We start from the raw sequence: 19275 nt of genomic DNA, 5'->3' as shown, positions 1-19275 counted from the left end.
GTTCTTGCAATTTCGAATAGATCTGCGCATTGTATGAAATTGAGGCTTTAAAATATCTTGAAAACAGAATAGGACTGCTTTTCCAAAGGAATGCTTACTTGTAAATCAGAGAGTTTCAAAATTGAGAGCAAGATTATCATCATAACTTTCGATTTTGCTGCGAAAAAGGAAGACAAGTAATTAACAAATCATTTACTGTTGTTCATCAAAAGAAGAAAACTTTGATAACAACTAATGATGATAAAATCAAGCTATCTTTTAATATTTTAAATTGATAAGACATTCAAAATATTTGAATGGTTTAAAATATTTTCTTTTAATTTCTATAAGATATTATCATGATTATATAATAAAATTTAAATTTTTATTCAAAAAGGCAATATTTCAAACTTTTAATTTCAAAAATCTTAATTCTGCAATAAGTGTATTTAATTGTAGCAAATTTAATGATCCTTCGTCATGCTTAGCAATTTGGAACTCATAAATTAATGATTTCTTCAAGTAAAATTCTGCATTATTTCAAAAGTCAATAATTCTCTAGTAACTTTTCTTCAAACCCTAACCATTATATTATATGTATAATGGAGAATAATTGCAAAGAAAGATAGCCGAATTTACTGGGTAGTTCTTGTGATGCGAAATAATTGCAAATTAACACATAGTTTTAACAGCATCAATCTCTTTTTGCTCTCATTTAAATGCATTCGCACACTTTAATTTTGAAATATAAGAGTTTTGGAAATTATCAAATTTATCTGCTCAAATACTATAGATCTTCATAAGTGTTAATAGAATCACCAGCCTTACATATAGTGTTTAATATAATGATGCACATCATACTGGGATTTATTCCTTATTCATCTAGTTATTATAAGATTTACAACCCCATGAAAATTTAAAATTTTGTCAAAAATAGTGAATGTACCTTTTTTCTAACACAACTATCAATAAATTGTAATATCGTTATACTATATATTAATATGAATTTTTATAGAAAAGCTTTATTTTTTTCTCAATTTTTAATTTCATTTCAGTCTCTAAACTTTCTTACTATGTAAAAACGTATTATTATAGTAATAAAATAAAATACATGTTTATTCGATCTCGTATTTCAAAAAAATAAAATTACTTATATAAAAAGATTCTCTTTAGTCAACTTTCTTTTTGAATCTCTAATAAGTTTTTAATGTTGCTTCTATATATTAAGTATTGATTCTTGTAGTAAAGAAAATCCGGAACGTTTATTTATTAGAATACTCGAACTTTGACTTACATATTACTAATTGTAATTATTTTCAAGAGCTATTTCTATTACTCCTACTTGTTCGGCTTAAAATCTGCTATATTGTTAAGATAAACTAAGTCTAAATTTTGAACCATTTTTTGAAGTTTAAAGTGTAATACATATCGATTTTTTATCCGAATTTAAGAATTGCTTCAAAGTTTTAGCGTGAAATCGTGCATTTTTTCTAATGAAATTGTTATTATAAGATAAGCAATCTGAGTTTTTTTGAATAATATGTCACTACACATGATAGAGCGTTACGTGCTGAAAAGTTACGCTTCGTTCTGAAAGTGGTAATGAAGTTTTATTAGAATTCATCAAAAAAACGTATGAAAATAATCGTATGTCAAAATGTGAGCACTTCTCAAAATTTGCTCACATTTTGACTATTTTTGTGAGATCTTCCTCACAATTTTTTGACAAACGTACAAAAAAGTGCCAAAATGTGAGCAAATGTGAGCAATTTTTATATCTCTAATTTTTATATCTTTCCTCATGAGATTTCTGAACTTCTGATTCTGAAGCTGGGATATTCATTAAACCCTCTACTTCATTTTCATTATATTTTTCAACTTCTCTTAATTCCTTAATTTTTTCATCTATTTCATCTCTTATTTTTTCCAGTCTTTCAATTTCATCATATTCATCATCTTTAATCCGTTCTTCATAATATTCAGGGAAAACATCATTAACGGTTCCTTCTTCAGATGTGGGATATATGAAATTTATAACATCATCTTTATTCATTTTTCCATCATAATCTAAATCATTTAATAACTCGGCAAATTTTTGACAATTTCTTAAATAATATTTACTAACTTCATAACACATCTCATCTAATATATCCTTTATTTCCTCGTTTGTGAATCCTAATTTTTTAACATTGTTAGTTTTGACGCTCATTTCATACGAATTAAAAATAAATTATTCAAAAATGTAAGACATGAATTTTTAAAGTTTATTTTTTTATTTTTTATTTCATTATGGTAGTGAATCTTTTACTCTCTCGTACATACTAGATTTAAAGAATTCAGATTTTTCACCATAATCTCCTAAATGTTTTCTTATCTTATTGGTTTTCCATTCATTATATGAAACTGAATAAACTTTATCTTTATCTTTACACCTTTCATCACTTCCAATATATTTATATCTCAGTTTTGATTTATTGGTTTCATTTATCATTAACGTTTAATAATTCACAGTCTTCCTTTTTAAATATATGTTTAAGATATTCAGGATTAACAATTCTATAATATTGCTTCCCTTTAAATCTTTGAATATAAACAGGAACACCATCCTCTAAAATTCGATAATCTATTTTATCTGGTTTTACTTGTTGGGTCATTTATGTAAGAATAAAAAAATAAATATATTTTAAAATTAATGTGTTAAAATAATGATACAAAATCGTTCGATATTGTATGAATTCTTACGTTTACAAAAAAAGTCACACAACCCATCCATATATACTACTTTGAATCAGATAATTAGCCGTAAAAAATTTTCTAATAACGATTTCTCATGCATGAAAGATGGCTATGAGTGGCGTTAATGAGGGCGTTTGATAATTGGAGATCTTAATTTTTGAGAATTTTGGTGCGATCTTACTGGTACAAGCAAGAGTATGGAAGGAGATTGAACTGAGAAAAAAACTAGAGCATGCAAAAGAATCATGCTACAGCTTAGTTGAATGTCATTTATGCAAATAAAAATATCTTTTTCAAATTTCAAACAAATTTTTGCCACTTTTTGAAAGAAGATAAGGTAACAAACATTTTAAAATGCAAAACCTAGACTTAAACTATGCCGAAATGTGAGCTCACCGTAACGGTGACTAACATTTAGGAAAAATTTGTTTGATAGTGTATGAAACAAATGTATCTTGCTGAATACCACTTATGCTAATAGATGAATATGTATGTTTTTTACCAGTGTTAGGGATAGAAACACTTCCAATCATTTGTTAAAAATGAATTCAATGCGATTATTTTTGTGAAACATTCAAATTTAAAAAATAAAAATCGATTCCAATTATTTTGAAGATAGAAAGAATCAAAATTTTTGCTATGACATTTTCAAGAATTCGAATTTTGTGAGGAATTTTTGAAAACTGTCTTTTTGATCATAAATTTACCACCTCTAATATTTCATAAGCAATTATTTAACCAACAAATAAATTGCTCACACAGCTCTATATTGTTTTATCATGGGGTCCATTATAAATTCCACCTTATTTATAAAAACATTACCTTAATTGGAAAAATAGCCTAATTCGAATAAATTTAAACTTGAAGTTATCAATGTTAACATATGTCAACCATAATTATCTACTATTGAATATCTGATGGCGGGTTCAACAAAATCTGAAATTTCGTTGTGAGGATATTTGTGAATCTTGGATTTCCTTTGATAATCATTTGATATTTTGAAATCATTCTCAAATTCTATTCACAAAATCTCTTATTTAAAAATGGTACAAATTTTCTATAAGATAGTATCATGTGTTTACCGTCAAAAAAAAATTAATCATTAGATAAATATATAATATTTTGTTTTTACAAGACGCAAAAATAAAAATTCTTATGAAACATTTAGATTTCTAGGTTGAGCTGATAATTCGCTCATTTCTGTATCACTTTCAAGATTTCTTAGTTCACTCAATATGACGATTTCAAGGAAGACCTTTTCAAGTGTTGAACAAGAGCAACTGTAGTATTTGATACCAATGTTATTTTGTTGTGCAGCATCAAGTTTCTTGAACAACTCCGTGATAGAAATTTCCTTTCTTGGAATAGAATAAATTCTACTTGTTGGTCTGATAATTGTTGGATATGCCATTGGTATCTCCCTCGTGATGAAATCATTAATGTTGTTCTGTGTTCCTTGTGATGGATTATCCAAAAGAATATCAACTTTCCATTCAGTACCAAACTTGTTTGCAAGGTACTGTGGAGATCCAATTGTATAAACACAGCCATTCAACATGATAGAAATTGTATCACAAAGGTTCTCTGCTTCATCGAGAAGATGTGTGCACAACATGAATGTTTTAACACCTTTGTAACGATTGATGAGTTCATGGACTTTGTGTCTTGCAATTGGATCTAAAGAAGATGTTGGTTCATCCAATAAAATAATATGTGCATCAGAAAGGAAAGTTGTTGCAACAGAACATTTCCTTGCATTGCCTCCTGACATTGCTTTGACTTGTTTATTGATGTGCTCATTCAATTCAAGAGAATCAACTAAATTATTGATTGCTGTTTCTGCAATTACAGTTAGTATACCTAAGTCGTGTACTGTGGCACTGCGCGCCTCCGTACACAACTTAGCGGTTTTGACACTTTACGAAACCGTTAATGTATATTTTACAACACAAACACAAACACCAACTTAACCTTAAATATTTATAAAGCCGCCAACCACTTCACCTCACTAATGAAAAAATAAACGTTTTCACAAACGACTTCACTAATGTAAAAAATAAACGTTCTCACTTACAAAAGTATTGCAACTCCTCCCATTGCTGTGCTTCACATAACAGCTCATAATCTTCTGACTCACTTTCTTCTTCATATAGGTCAAAATCACTGTCAAAATGAATGTTAGTAAGTTTTGACAAAGCTAATGAAACACGTTTACCGTTTGTATCGTATGCTTGTATAAACTTTCCATTCTTCATTCCTTCATAAACGCTCAAACTAACTTTACCCTTTCTCCCTCGTATCTGATAGAATGTATTTTCACGAGGAACGAAGAACAAATTCTTGAACTCATGACCGTTGTAGTTTGTTATCTCAATAGTTTTCGTCATTTACATCCAAATAAAAATTTTCAGTAAAATAATAAAATAAACTTAAAAATTAATGATATCACCACCCTCACACGTATGAAAACATAGCGCAAAAATAAATTTAGGTGAAGTGGTGAAATCTCACCTCTTTTTTCACCTCTTTTTTCACCCTAGCCGCAAAGCGGCTCTGACCCTTTGGGTCTGTTGAATTCATTACTTTATAACTCTCTTCCTTTCTCCAACTCTTCTAACTTCTTCTTAAGTTCAGCAATGTTGTCCTCATGAAGTTTAATCTTTCTCAAAATTCCTTCTTTATCTAATGGTTGCTTTATCTTTCTAAACTGAACTCTACCATCCTTCATAGTATGAACGTAAAAACCTTCTGGAACCGCTCCTGATTTAATGTATTCTACCAAAAATTTTTGTTTCATTGCTTCAGTGACTTTAGTCGTCATTTTACTCTAAATAAAATGTTCAAATAAAATAAAACTAACATTATTTTTTCAGTAAGGAAACGCAGGAGTTTTACGATTTATTTGAGGAGTAGGTTCTGGTTTAAATGTTGGAGTCGGTTTTGGAGTTGACTTTTGAACAGGAGTTTGTACTTTCATAGGTTCAGGAGTCATTGAAGGTGTTGTTTGTGAAGGCGTTGGTTTTGACGTTGGTTTTGGCGATGGTGTCGGAGTTTGTTCAAATTCAGCTACTTCAGTATTATTTATAACATTTGCTTTGTTTCTTTTCAACATCATTACTGCTCCTGCTGTAGCTAGCAAACCTAGTGGGAGACCATATCTTATATAAGGACTTGACCAAATGCTATTTTTGACAGGAGCTGGTGGAACACCTAACCTTGGTGAGACTGCTCTTTGCCATTGTGCAGCTCGTAAGAAATATTCAATAGGTGCTCCATAATCGTTTGGTAAAGTTTGTTTCACAGATGGTGAAGGTTCACGAGAGCTTGATGAAGAACTCATTTATAAGCTTTAAAAATAAACGTTCATCCTTTATTCCTCACTGTCGTCCGTAGCTAAGTTATAGTCATCTAATCTTATTATGGGGATTCCATTAGCACGCACCTGAATGGCAAAGCAACAATCCCTCATAAATCCAATAAGTGGCTTTGGTACATTTTCAGTTGCTAGTTCAATAGGTCCTTTAACAGACAATTTGTATGTTATTGGAGCAGTAGATGTTTGACCTTGCTGGAAGCAAAAGTCCACTTCTGTTGGAAAACCACATAAGAAATGTGTGTTGTCATAGCTATCCCATTTATGTTCCACACTACCATCATCCACCAATGACCTCATAACATCTTCATTAAATCCTATCATATCATTGTTTGTATTGCAGGCGTTCGCAACCATTTCATAAAATACAGGTCCATATGATTTTTCAGGTTCTGCAGGCATATTTCCATAAGCTCCCATGGAAAGCTGAAGATATTTAAACTTAGGGTTCTCAAAATTAACATAATAGTTGTCTTTCTTTCTAAATAGTGCCCAAATACTTTTAACATTAATAGGCGTATAAGCTGCTGTAAATGTTGCACTTGAACTATCTGTATTCTTTGAGAATGAACCGTCCATAGGAATCCAATCCATAACTTTAACAGGAAAACATAAAGCCTCGTTTGTATAATGTTCTACAAGTTCTGTATAAATGTTAGGGTCTAAAGAGAATGACTTTGGATGAATGAAACATTCATTAAAATCCATCTTTGTTCGAAATAGTTGCTGGGTTACAGTTGTAATAGTAACTGTTCCACTAGCTTCTACTGCCTTCGTTATCATAGTGAATGGTTCATTCCATGGAACAAATTTATTTGTCGGTGGATTTGAATCTGAAGCAAATGCAACTTTAAGAGTTGGATTGAAAGCAATGATATCATTTACAGATATAGATGTGCATTGTAAGGCGTCGCTACTGAACTTTACTTTAAGCTGAATGTTTCCTGCAAAAGCTGGAATAAATCGAATAGCTTCTAATGGAAGGAATCTTCTAACAGGAATTCTTAAACGAAGCTTAAAATCAAATGATTTTCCTGCTGTAATTGGACCACTAACAATTTGTCCTGTTCTGCATGTTCCCGAATGACTCCATACATCTTCATGTCGAGTCTTTGAGAAAACATCTACTTTCTTTATTTGTTCGGTAGTTTGTGAGTTTGAAGTTATATATGCTTCTTCTCTTGCGTTGTCTTGAGAATATACGATACGACCATTTGCAAGGATTTGATATCCAGCAACTGCATAGAAAGCGTCATCGAAACCAATCCAAAATCCTGGTGGGTTTGTTTTATTGGAACCTGAACCAATTTCTTTATCTACAATAAATTGACCTTCCATTTTATACGTAATGAATGTATTGTAAAGGTCCAACATATTTTCACCAGGAGGTGAGAGATTGAATGTTACCCATGTGTTATCTTTAGCAGTTCCAGGTTGTGATGGAATCTTTGCGTCAGAATATTTTCTATTAGTGTCACCAATTTGAACTGCATTGTCTATGATATCGAAATATGAGCGAATCTGATGAATATGCTCTGCTGGAGTAAATTCGTTTAACTGTTCGTTCTGCATGTATTTACTTCGGATAAAAATATCTATTTACTTCATTATTCTCACTCTTCTTCTTGGCATTCGTGGTGGAAGTTGTTTCTTGACATTTTCAATGAACTGTACATTCTCTTTTGTCTCAACTTCTTTCACTGGCGGGTCAGGATTCTTTGACTCGGTTTGTTTTTCAATGAAATTCACGAACTTTGCAATAAGCTCTTGGTTCGTTATTGAAAGTACATCTGGCTTCTTTTCTTCTGGTTCTATTGACTTTTCAGTTTGAACAGAAGGTTTTATATGGGCTTCGTGGACTTCACCCTTGCCATGCACCTTAATGTTGTCGCTCTCTGTATTCGCTAATGGAACCTTTCTTTTTCTTACGTATATTTTACCATCTTTACTCTGACTTACATAATAGAAAGGATGTTGTATTCCTCTTGCGTCATTTAATATAATAGACTCTCGCTCTGATTTTGACAAGCTCATTTTACATCGGTTAAAGTTTTAATTTTGTTTTTTATCTGCAGTCAAATGACTCAGACAGCCCTACGGACAAGACCCAAGGGGTCATAGATGTTGAAGCATTGAAGAAAAGAAATTCGTGAGCAAATTTTATCCGAACTGAAGGAACAAAAACAAGAACAAAAGCCAGAGAGACCAAAGAGAAAACTTAGTGAAAAACAACTAGCTGCATTAGCTGCTGGAAGACAGAAGAACCCACGTTTGCTGGCGAAAAAAGCTAGAGAAGAAGCAAAAGCAAAGGAAGAACAAAAAGCAAAGGAAGCTGAAGCAAAGAAAGAGTAAATGGTTTATTTTTATCCAAACTAAATGTATAGACAAATACCTTTATCTGTTGCGTTCAGTAGTGAAAACCCTGACGTCAAAATAAAGGGGAACAGAGTAACGTTTAAGTTTCCAACAGACTGGATTGTGAACATAAATGAAGAGAAGTACATTGGCATAACATCTATGTATATAACACGTGCTTTCAGAAAGGTTGACTTTATACTTCAAGTCGAGATAGAAAATGACGAACAGTCTTTAAGCGCCCAAAACATTCACATATACAAATACTTTAAAGACGATACAACATTGTTGCAATGTATGATTTCATTTAATGAGATGTTCGAGAAAAAGTTCAATATTGAAGTACAAACTTTACAGCCTTTACGTGAGTTTCTTGCACAACTGAAAGAAGAAGGTAGTCAGCCACAACTTATAGACTTTCATTATGAATTTAATGAAAATGAAGATGGAACTCATGACTGTCAGTTTGTTATATATTCACCATTCAATGAAGTCGCTAAAAAGAAAGAAAATCCATTACGTATAAGGTTTCAAATCTCTGAACCCAATGAAGACTTCAAGAATGTTTTCAATTATGATGCAATACTTCCGAGGAAAAATGAATTTTCAAAGATTGTAACACCTGGCATTTGGATAGAAAGCAAGCTATATTATATTCAAACTTAAGTAAGGGAGTTGAAAATGAGTTCATTGGTCATACAAGAACTTCACCACTTCCTAACCCTAAATACTATAAATTAACTGGCTTCAATCGTGAGTTTTGGATAGACATGTTCTCCACTCATGACCATAAGTGCCCAGTGTTCTTACCTCCAGATGGGAAAGATTGTTTATACATTGAAGCACAATTGTTAAACTCTACAATAGCTGTATTGTAAATGACCACATAGGCTTCGCCCATGCCGCTAGCGGCTTATTTTTATCACAAATGACCTCATTGCTGACAAAAATAAATGACCTCAGAACTTCAACTTACGAATAAAGCTTGTTTTAGTCGTTATTGAAAAGTTGAACTTTTCAGCAAAGCAAGGTTGACATGACTTACATAAGTCGAATGCAATCTCTTGACCATCATAAAGTGCTTTGTAAAGTTTCATTAAACTGAACTCAGAGTCTTTGTCATATGTTCCAACAGGTATGTGAATGTTCTTATCTTCATTGTAATAGCATTGTATAGCTTCAGGAAACATTTCATTAGCGGTTAAAGCAATAACATCTTGCTTCACGCCTTTCATTCTGCAGTGAAATGCAACTTCATTTAAATCATTCGTGAGTAAGTCTATGTAGGTCTTCTTTCCACAGAAAATACTTTTATAAGCTAAACTTTGTTTTCCAGGTGTTATTTCTGCAAAGTCGCTATGAAATTGACCATGGTTCTTTCCTATAAGTTCTCTACCGTATCTCTTCTTAAACTCTGCTGCAAGCTTTGGGATGTCTTCATTATATAAGTGCATACTGTCGGTATCCTGGTAAAATATTTGAAGACCCATGTCCTCTGCAGTACAGAATACTTCATTCATAATACGTTTTGACATAGACAGAATATTAACACCAAGTGGACAGAAGTTAAAGTGTCTGCAAATGCTTTTCGTTAGCTTGAAAATAGTTTTATCTGAACCATCCAAACCTTCGAACTTCACTATATGGTTGTAATTTCTTATAGCATATCTTATAGCATCTTTGTCATCTACTATGGTTATTTTTGACTCAATAGGAGATAGAATAGTTTTGCCATAAATGCTGTTCAGAATGAGTTTTATAATTTCTTGTAAGGGGTTTTCTTCTTTCTTATACTTTAACCTTAACTCAAACAACTTCTTTACTTCATCTCTTATTCTCATATCTCTGTTTCCATCGTAATAGTATCCTTGCAACACTTCACATTTGACACCTTGATATTTTATGAGGTCTTGTAATGTTATATGGTCAACATACATGAGACAGCAAGTGTTTGAACTTCTTGGAACGTTAAGTTCTGGATTTAGTTCAGGGTCGCAAACTATTAAATGAAAGTGTCTGGGTATATACCAATCTCTGTTATCTTAATGAGAACAAAGAAGCCAGACATAAACTTTCACCAATGGGTTCCTTTTGGTCATCATCGAATAAATGTCTCATGAGATACTCTGTGTTTAACATTTCTTCCTTCAATACTTTTGGAATACCTTCTAAAGTATAAAGTCTTGCTATAGCTGAAGGATATAATGAAACAGTGTCGAAGTCAGCAATGAGTTTCTTTTTGCTCTTTTGTTTCATGTTATCTGACAACATACATCTTCCACCTTGAATGCATCTCGAAATAAATTCTCTTGGTTTATTTGAGAGGTCATAAAGATTTCCATTCGGGAAGTATACTCTGTTCTCAAACAATTTGTTAGCAATTGAACAAATACTAACGTAGTCATAAACGTTTAAATCAAACTCTTTCAATAAGTCATTGCGGAACTTTACAAAACCTTCTCTTAAAATTCTTACATCTTGTTTGCAGTAAAACGTGCTATATTTTTCTAAGTCGAAGTGGTTCTCATCTATTCTGCAACCTTTGATGGAATCTATGTTTTTCATAAATGTATCTGCATCCCGGATAAACTTACATGCTTCAGAAATGACACCAGTTCTGTTGTCATTTGCTAACAAAACACTGCTGTAGTAGTTATATGGAAATACTTCTTTCGGTCCTGTTTGTAAGTTAAACATAGCAGGAAATAGTTTAAGCTTCTTATTTATAACACTGTAAGAGTCTTTTATAATAATTGCCCGTCCTTTATATAAACCAGTTATTTGCATTGTTCGTGAACCTTTAATGATGGGAGTTCCTTTCACTTCTGTCATGTGTCTTAAGATGAAGTTTATGTCATAACTGAGGTTGTGAAAATATATTAAACTCTTGTCAGGGAGTCTTTCCAAAAATTCTGTTGCACAGTTCTGACCCCATATGCTTTCACTCACTGAACCATCTTCACTGTCGTAACATATGTTAAAAGCTTTATGAAAGCCATCCGTACTACACTCAAAGTCAGCAAAGAAAACGTGCTCAGGAATGAATTTACATTTAGCTTTATTTACTTCTTTTGACTCTGCTTTCTTCTTCAGTTGTACACAATACTTTGGAGCATATGTCAAATCTTTAAATGGTGCAAGGTTCTGTTTATATAAGTCAGTAGTATATGTGAAAAGTTCTCCATAAGAAATAGGTTCAAAATATTTGCACTCCCACAATGTTTTCATAACATCCCATAACGGTGTTGTTCTATCATAACGAACTACATATTTATCTTCTCTCTTTGTATAAATCTTCATTTGTTTCTCAATGTTCATTCCACCACAAGCTTTGAGAATTTCTATATAGTTGTGAATGAAATATGTTGTCATTGGTAATCTTTCGTTTAGCATGTAGTGGTCTTCAACAAGAAGTAAGTCAATAGTTCTAACAGTTTACATTCTTTTGGTATGTATCTCTTTATTTCATTATGTCTTGAGTCATTGAAATAACCAATGGTAACATTAAATGCTATACCTGTTGCGTCAGAAATTTCTTGTACTTTACTTTGAGGAAAGTCTCTAACACGAATGACTTCTCTCATGTGGTCAATAGTTTCTTCATTTACTCCAGCCTGAATGCAAGCATAAACGAAACAATTGTCTTCTGTCATAAGTGTTGCAGTTCTTTTGTTCAGTTCATTGAAGATTTGGTAGCGTTCAAGATTTATAGGTAATGTGCAAAGATACTTCCAGAACTGACCGCTTCTCTTCTTATAAAACTTCTTTTCACCATTATCTTTCCAAAAGCTTTCTATAAGTGCTGGGTTTCCTGTTTGCTTAAGAGCTTCCAAAATGGCTTTCTGGTCATTTGTCAGTGTGCTTTCATCTCTATATGGTCTCTTTTTTGGTTTGCCTTTCTTTACATCTGACATCGTTAAGCCTTCATATTCTGTTAAATCATACATCTTTATTTCAGTAAGATTCTTTATGTTTGTCAAGAAGAAGTCATAGTGCATTTCAACAATACCTGCAGCATTTGCTTCTATCTCTGATATAAAGTTCTCCTTCAAGAGCTGATGTAGTAATGTTCCAATATTATTGAGGTTTAACGTAGAACATTCATACTTTCCACCAAGTTTATAACATACCATCCATCTTTGTTGTGAGTTTATTTTAATTTTCTCTAAGAGTCTCATGAAAACCTTACCGAAATGTTTGTGTAAGTAGTCTCTGTTTGGTTCATCTAAAGCTTCGATGTTAAAGTCAATGAGTCTATTGCCTGACTTCACATTTCTCTTCCTATTCTCTTCATCTTTCTTTAACCATCTCTCACCTTCTTTTGGTTTGTCGTCAATGGAACGAATGACATCGTTAGCTTTGCGAACTTGTTCTATAGCACTTTTAAACATCTCTCTTCTCTGTTGTTTCAGTGTGTCGTCTCTTCTTCTTGTTTCACCAACGTTCGCATTTGTTATGTCAAACATCTCACGCCTTACTTCATGAGGTATTGAACGTCTATGATATAAGTCAATAGCAACGTCATTTAAAGGAAATGCTATTGCATGGACTTCGTCCTCGCCGCGTTGCGGCTTTATGAACTCATGAATTCTATCATAACTTATTGCACCATTATAGTCTTTAATGAAGTCAGCGAGTGCTTTTTTGTTTGTTGCGTAATGCTTTGCTACTTCTATATTAGCTTCTGTAAGAAGTTGTTTTATTTCCGAGTGTTCTAACTTAGACAACTTCCGATACATCTTTAGTAGGAAATAAAAAAATATTTTTTTGAAAAAATTAGATTATTTTTAAGTTATTTTTCAAAATAATTTAATATTTTTATTTTAATGAAACACATGCAAGATTGCAAGTTCTTTTCATACAATGCTCTCGCTACTGCCATCAAGAATGAGTTCAATGGTGCTTCAAACGTTAATGTTATCTTTAACAAGAAGTTTGTGAAAGAATCTAAGTTTGGTCAGTATGTCAGACCATTAGCTATTGTCATTGACCGCAAACGTTATACTTCACAAGAGTTAGCAGTAGTTTTGAAACAAAAGAGTATCTTCGTGAATGTCAAAGATACTCATTATACTGTTATAAAGAACTCTAACATTGACTTCTTCAGTATTGCTATGAATCTTTCCGAACAGAAAGAATATAAGAAGGGTGAAACAAATGTGAAATATTATCCTTCATCTCTGAAGACAATAACGAACAAAGATGTTATACAGAAATTCTTACCAAAGGTTGAAGAAGCTTCAATTGACATTGACGAAGGAAGTGAAATGGTTGAAGAAATTGACCCTGAAGCTATTTAAGCAAAAATATATTTTTTTTATTCTTCCTCTTTGAAGTTATCGAAATATTCTGTTATTTTTTCCTTCAGTAATGTTAAGTCTTCTTTGAATGTAAGTATTGTGCAACCTTTGATGTCATAGTGTGTTTGAGGAAGAGTATTTTTGACAATTTCCTTTATTTGCTCATTCGGTGTCATTGAAATCGGTAAGTTTTCACGATAGAACCAGTTTCTGTCAGATTTATATATTTTAGCGAGGTCATAAAAGCTTTTGTTGTTTCTTCTGACTAAATGCAACATAACCATATCTCTGTCTTCTTCATTTTCCATCTCTTCAGCGTAAATCATATACTTATAACTCTTTTCCTTTCCTTTTGGTACCGAACGTGGTATTCTTTTCTGTATGCTTTTGTCTTTTGCTTCAATGACTTCATCTTTTGCATGAAGTTTCTTTTCCAGCTCTCCACGTTCTTGTCTATGAATTTCGTCAAGAAGTTTACAAACATACCAAGCATAACGAGGTGAAGCCCACATTGCTACAGCATTTACGAGAAGTCTATGAACATAATATCCTCTCAAACCGTTTGGCAATTTTTCACGATTTTCATAGAGTTTTGGCGACTGGGATTTTTTACCTACTCGCTGTTCTTCACTGTTTTCAGAAAAAAGTACGTCTCGCTGTGCTTCATTTAATAGTTCTATGGTGCTTTGGTTCCTAAACCAGTCTTTAGGAAGTTTAGTATCTGGAGCATAACATGCTGTCAAAATACTTTGCATTTGGTACATATCGTCTTTGACTGAACGAATGAGACGGAGTTGTTTGTTAAACTGAACCCACTCGTATTCTTCATTTATGGCTTCATGAACGATAGCAGTTGTTGTGTTCTCTGATGTTGACATTACTGTCTTTACATACAAAATAAAAAAATAAATAAAAATAAAATTAGCGTTATTTTTCTTTCATAAGGAAATGTCAAAAATTCATGGTTACATATGTGAAAAGAAGTCACGAACAAATGAAGGTCATAAGATTCAGCACATAATTCTGAATTGAATGGTGTGTCATACATGTCAAACCGTCAAGAATTGAAGGAGATACGAGGCTATAAAGATTTTGGATATTTTCTGACACACACCCTGAGGGAAAAGTGACAAAACACGACGATAGAAAAGTGGCAAAATTGAGAGAAAGTTGTTCCCCGACCAAAATGCAATCATGTTGAAAAAGTGACATTTGTAAAGTTGGACGATAGGATTTCCTGAAAAAGTGCAAGTCTTGTTCTGAATCAGGACAAGATTTGTCTTGAAAAAATACAAGACTTGTTCTGAATCAGGACAAGATTTGTCTTGAAAAAATACAAGACTTGTTCTGAAAAAATACAAGACTTGTCTTGAATCAGGACAAAACTTTACAAAATGTAAACTTTACATAACCGTTTCTATCGTACATGATATTTAGTTGACATTGTAAACTATCTTCATGTAAAGTATGGCGGTTTGAAATCGTCGGGAACCTTCACTTTTTTGACGAACTTTCCGCAGCAATTTTTAAAATTTGTGAAAACTAACGGTTTGACACGTGCCATATGTCATTTTACTCAGAATTTTGTGCTGAATTCAATAAAAAATATATTTAGGGTAGAAGGTTAGATCTAACCTCATTTCTAACCTCATTTCTACCCCAGTTATTTTATAAGCGTTTTACATGGTAAACGTTATGAATTCGTGAGACTCTAAACAGTTTTGTAGCCTCTATTTCTTCTTTTAGTACATCGAATGTTTTAACAATGCCGAAGGTTTCTTTATATTTCTTCTTGACGTCAGATAGAAGGAAATCTTCTGCTGTTGGATAGTTTTTGTTCAGAAATTCTAACATGTCCATTTTATCTTCTGCTGGTTTCTCTACTTCTTTCTTAAGTCTGCATAGTCGTTTCGCATACGTTCTATCTCTTTGACGGAGTAGTTATATTTTCTAATTGCTGCTTTACATTTAGAACATTGCGGGTTCATTTTTGCGTTATATTCTGAAACCTTACCTGCTAAAACAACTAAAGCGTCAATGGTTTTCTTTAAATCTGAAGCAGTTGGTTTTATCTGTTCATTCCATACCTTACCTCTTCTATCTTTATCTCTTATCTGCCATACACATTCTGCAACTAACGAAACAAAGTTGTCGTAGGTCTTAAACTCCCCGGATTTATATATGTCAGAAACATTCTTATATACCATATCGCAATCTTTGTCCATAACCTTATGGTTGCAATGAAAACCAAGGAATTCATAATTTACCTTTCGTATGAACTTCTTTATTTCTACTGAGTCAGTTGTTTCACTTCTATTTCATCGAATTCAGGAATAGCGAGTTTTTGTTGCTGAATTTCAGGTAGTTTAGGTAAATGGTCAATAATGTCCTGCATGTCATAAAGATACTGTTCATTTGTTTCATCCTGTGCGGTACAGTCTAAATTACTTGTTAAAAGTTCCTGCTTTATCTTCTGGATTTTTGTTTCGAAAGTATATGAAGAAGGAATGAAGTTTTTCATCTCTACCAACATTGACGTAGGATTCATAACTAACGAGTTTGGTGCTGTTGTTGTGGACAGAGTCCCGCCGTTCGCGGCTTGAACTGTTGTTGTGCCGATTGTTGAAATCATGTCTTTTATACAAAATAAAAAAAAATAAAAAAAATAAAACTAACTTTATTTTTTATTTCGGGAAAATTCATGAAAATTCAAGAGGTTAGAAATGAGGTTAGAAATGAGGTTAGATCTAACCTTCTACCCTTAACATTATTTTTGGGTCCTTTACACTCATTACGAAGAAGTCTTGACAAAACATTTACGAAGAAGTCATGAAAATTCAAGAGGTGAAAAAAGAGGTGAAAAAACATTTACGAAGAAGTCTTGACAAAACATTTACGAAGAAGTCATGAAAATTCAAGAGGTTAGAAATGAGGTTAGAAATGAGGTTAGATCTAACCTTCTACCCTTAACATTATTTTTGGTGTAAATTTATGTTAAAATAAATGGTACCATTAATAATACATGACTGTTCTCATTCATGTCTGATTTACATCTAATGAAAAAGTTTAGAAGAATTTTCTTATTCTTTCTGGCATGTTTTTATCTTTCCAGTACTCCCGCTCTAATGGTCCCAGATGAGTTGGTTTAGATTCTCTCAAGTTCTTAGATGGTATAACATCTTCAACGCCTCCTTCATATCTTACTTTATAAGTGTCATCGTTTATGTTGTAGTCAAGTATTTCAATAACCACTCCTCGCTTTGCTTCGTCAATGGTTTCAGCAAGTTTGCCATTACTACTTTCGACTAATTTATGACGAGGGTAAAATGCTATGGAGTCGTCAGCAGCTTTTATAAGATATCCATTACCTTGCGTAGAGTCTACGATATAATAATTTCGACTTAACCTTAAACGTTTCTTTGTCAACGGTTTGTCGTCAAGAACTACACGAACTTTTGTTCCAGGAATGAGAGTAAATTGTGTTGAATTTCTGATATTTTGTGTTTGACTTCGTTTCTTTTGTATATACTTTTCTTCTTGTTGTTGTGTCATTGAATTTGGTGTATGTTCCTGTTGTAGAATGTGTTGAGGAATTGTAAACTTCGATGAAAATGTTTCATTGTTTCTTCGGTAAAGTCTCGCTCTTGATTTAAATCTCTGAGAGTCCTTATGAAGCGGTTAATGATACCGAGTATGTTATGGTTATGGTCTTCAGTAGTGTAGTGAGTTATGTTATGCTTAATGAGAAATTCTGTGATTTCGTTGCTGAGGTATGCACCGTCTTGGTCTGATGTTAAAGTACTTGGGCTATGTTCTGCTACAAACTTTTGTAAAACTCTTAACACTTCACGAGTTCCTTTATTTTTCATTGGATATGCATATGCTTACGAGTGTTAACATTTAATGAAGATGAGGAATGGTTTATGTCCTCCTTTTCTGCTTTGAATGAGAGTGTCAAATTGGTATGCGTCAGGAGTGTTGGAGTAAATTGGTAAAAAGTAGTCGTAAGGGTTTATTTTTGTTTGATGTACAACATTTTTGTCAAAGAACTTTTTAACTTCAGCTCTGTTAGTAAATCCCGAACTCTTTGCAGCTTCATTGAACTTCTTAAATGACCTCCATGGATGTTGTTCGAATACTTCTTTCAAGCTCATTTATGTAAAGTTAAAGATTTTATTCTAGGCGGTAAGTCCGCAAAGCAGGCTCAAGCGCGTTCATTGAACGCGGTACCATGCAAATACAGTCACAAATGGTGGCATGTAATCTGCACCCGAGCCTGTTGGATTTGTTGTGAAAGTATGGGCATGATTTCCTGCGGTTCCACAGAAAATACCTGCGCTTGAATCTACTGGGTCACTTGAAATATCATATCTATGCACTCCCTGTCTATCCGAACCTGCTGCAAGATTTGTATAACCTCTTTTTGTTATTGAATGTGAATGACTACCTGTTGTGTTTGTAGTTCCTGTATGAGTGTGCGGTGGAAGGTTTGCTTCAGTAATTTTCTTCGAACCTCCTGTTTGCTTTGAAGAGTTAGCACAGTATAAGAATTTGTCTACAATCTGCTGCCATGTACCAAAACCTAAAAACTGTTGCTGGATTTGTTGAGTTCATTGACGTATAAATAGAGCCTATAGGATATAATGTTTGAAGTATTTCTGTCTTTAATGTTTGAAGCTCTGTTTTGTCTGCTTTCTTGTCATATAAATCTTGAGCAGTGAATTTAATATTATGTTCATCCTTCATGACATAAACATCTTTACATCTAATGTTTTTCATCGTCGTTATGTCGTCATCCGATGTTAAACCTTGTGGAAAGTTAGGAGGTTTACAATATAATGCATCCCCACCAGTTTCTTCAACCGTTCCTTCAATACTTTCTATACCAACAGTTGTAAAACTTGTATGTGTATGAGTCTTATTTGCTTTTTTATCTAACATTGCTGGTAGTTCATGTGTTTCAAAGTTTCTGACATGACCTTCGATATTCATACATTTGTTATTTAAGGAGTTTAGTGTATCTTTTACGCTTGTACTTGGATTCTCTAAAGGTGCACTTGAACCAAGGGTATAGTTCAATATTATGTCGTCTGCTCTAACAGTTGAGAAGGAGTTATGTGTATGATTTTTGTCAGCTTTACTGTCTAATGTAGCTTGAAGTTCATTTATATCGGAGATATTTGTTTATGAGATTTCAAAACTTTGTTCATTGCTTCGAGTTCAACTTTGTCAGCTTTACTTTTAATAGCATCTTCAAACGTTATTTTTGACTTAACTCTCAAAGTAAATCTTGGTTCAACTAATACACCGTTAACATTGAAAGTAGAGGCATAAATTTCACCGGTATAACCAAATGCTTCTGGTGCTTTAGCTACATCATACTGTACAGTACAGCTTATGTCATAACCTTTAGCACGAATGTATTTATATCTTCTTTCATTAACATTTTTTGTCTTCGCTTCATCACTTCGTGTTAAATATCCATGGTAGTCCGTTATATCTGTTCGTCTGAAGTATATAATGAACATGGTT

General features: G+C 32.9%; 9 protein-coding genes and 2 pseudogenes across 11 annotated transcripts, besides 3 other annotated features; 1 reads left to right on the top strand and 10 right to left on the bottom strand.

Moving 5' to 3' along the window:
- Positions 1 to 1760: part of a mobile genetic element that runs on past the window's edge.
- Positions 1761 to 1767: 7 nt separating this feature from the next.
- Positions 1768 to 2224: a mobile genetic element.
- Positions 2225 to 3868: 1644 nt separating this feature from the next.
- TVAGG3_0977790 (ATPase activity, coupled to transmembrane movement of substances) lies at positions 3869 to 4486 on the bottom strand (the record flags this gene model as incomplete). The annotated part of the gene is made up of 1 exon (XM_001307621.1): positions 3869 to 4486. The coding sequence occupies one exon, from the start codon at positions 4484 to 4486 to the stop codon at positions 3869 to 3871; it is 618 nt and encodes a 205-aa protein (XP_001307622.1).
- A 96-nt stretch (positions 4487 to 4582) lies between these two features.
- Positions 4583 to 19275: part of a mobile genetic element that runs on past the window's edge.
- TVAGG3_0977780 (uncharacterized protein) lies at positions 4782 to 5102 on the bottom strand (the record flags this gene model as incomplete). The annotated part of the gene is made up of 1 exon (XM_001307622.1): positions 4782 to 5102. The coding sequence occupies one exon, from the start codon at positions 5100 to 5102 to the stop codon at positions 4782 to 4784; it is 321 nt and encodes a 106-aa protein (XP_001307623.1).
- Positions 5585 to 6055, bottom strand: TVAGG3_0977770 (repellent protein 1 family; the record flags this gene model as incomplete). Its single annotated transcript, XM_051253898.1, has 1 exon — positions 5585 to 6055. One exon carries the CDS (start codon positions 6053 to 6055, stop codon positions 5585 to 5587), a length of 471 nt encoding a protein of 156 aa, XP_051079472.1.
- Positions 6086 to 7660, bottom strand: TVAGG3_0977760 (uncharacterized protein; the record flags this gene model as incomplete). Its single annotated transcript, XM_051253897.1, has 1 exon — positions 6086 to 7660. One exon carries the CDS (start codon positions 7658 to 7660, stop codon positions 6086 to 6088), a length of 1575 nt encoding a protein of 524 aa, XP_051079471.1.
- TVAGG3_0977750 (uncharacterized protein) lies at positions 7688 to 8122 on the bottom strand (the record flags this gene model as incomplete). Its single annotated transcript, XM_051253896.1, has 1 exon — positions 7688 to 8122. One exon carries the CDS (start codon positions 8120 to 8122, stop codon positions 7688 to 7690), a length of 435 nt encoding a protein of 144 aa, XP_051079470.1.
- On the bottom strand, positions 12052 to 13182 carry TVAGG3_0977740 (organellar and viral DNA polymerase type B; the record flags this gene model as incomplete). Its single annotated transcript, XM_051253895.1, has 1 exon — positions 12052 to 13182. A coding segment is annotated over one exon (1131 nt), but the record flags the coding sequence as incomplete, so codon positions are not given.
- On the top strand, positions 13270 to 13743 carry TVAGG3_0977730 (uncharacterized protein; the record flags this gene model as incomplete). Its single annotated transcript, XM_051253894.1, has 1 exon — positions 13270 to 13743. One exon carries the CDS (start codon positions 13270 to 13272, stop codon positions 13741 to 13743), a length of 474 nt encoding a protein of 157 aa, XP_051079468.1.
- TVAGG3_0977720 (KilA, N-terminal/APSES-type HTH, DNA-binding family) lies at positions 13761 to 14621 on the bottom strand (the record flags this gene model as incomplete). Its single annotated transcript, XM_001294819.1, has 1 exon — positions 13761 to 14621. The coding sequence occupies one exon, from the start codon at positions 14619 to 14621 to the stop codon at positions 13761 to 13763; it is 861 nt and encodes a 286-aa protein (XP_001294820.1).
- On the bottom strand, positions 15412 to 16375 carry TVAGG3_0977710 (annotated as a pseudogene). The gene has a single exon. A coding segment is annotated over exon 1 (964 nt).
- On the bottom strand, positions 16810 to 17295 carry TVAGG3_0977700 (uncharacterized protein; the record flags this gene model as incomplete). Its single annotated transcript, XM_051253893.1, has 1 exon — positions 16810 to 17295. One exon carries the CDS (start codon positions 17293 to 17295, stop codon positions 16810 to 16812), a length of 486 nt encoding a protein of 161 aa, XP_051079467.1.
- Positions 17958 to 19271, bottom strand: TVAGG3_0977690 (annotated as a pseudogene). The gene has a single exon. A coding segment is annotated over exon 1 (1314 nt).

The sequence above is a fragment of the Trichomonas vaginalis genome, chromosome I (assembly GCF_026262505.1).
Source record: "Trichomonas vaginalis G3 chromosome I, whole genome shotgun sequence".
Lineage (NCBI taxonomy): Eukaryota > Parabasalia > Trichomonadida > Trichomonadidae > Trichomonas > Trichomonas vaginalis.
The sequence above is the reverse complement of the archived record's forward strand: the minus strand, read 5'-3'. Positions and strand labels throughout refer to the sequence as shown.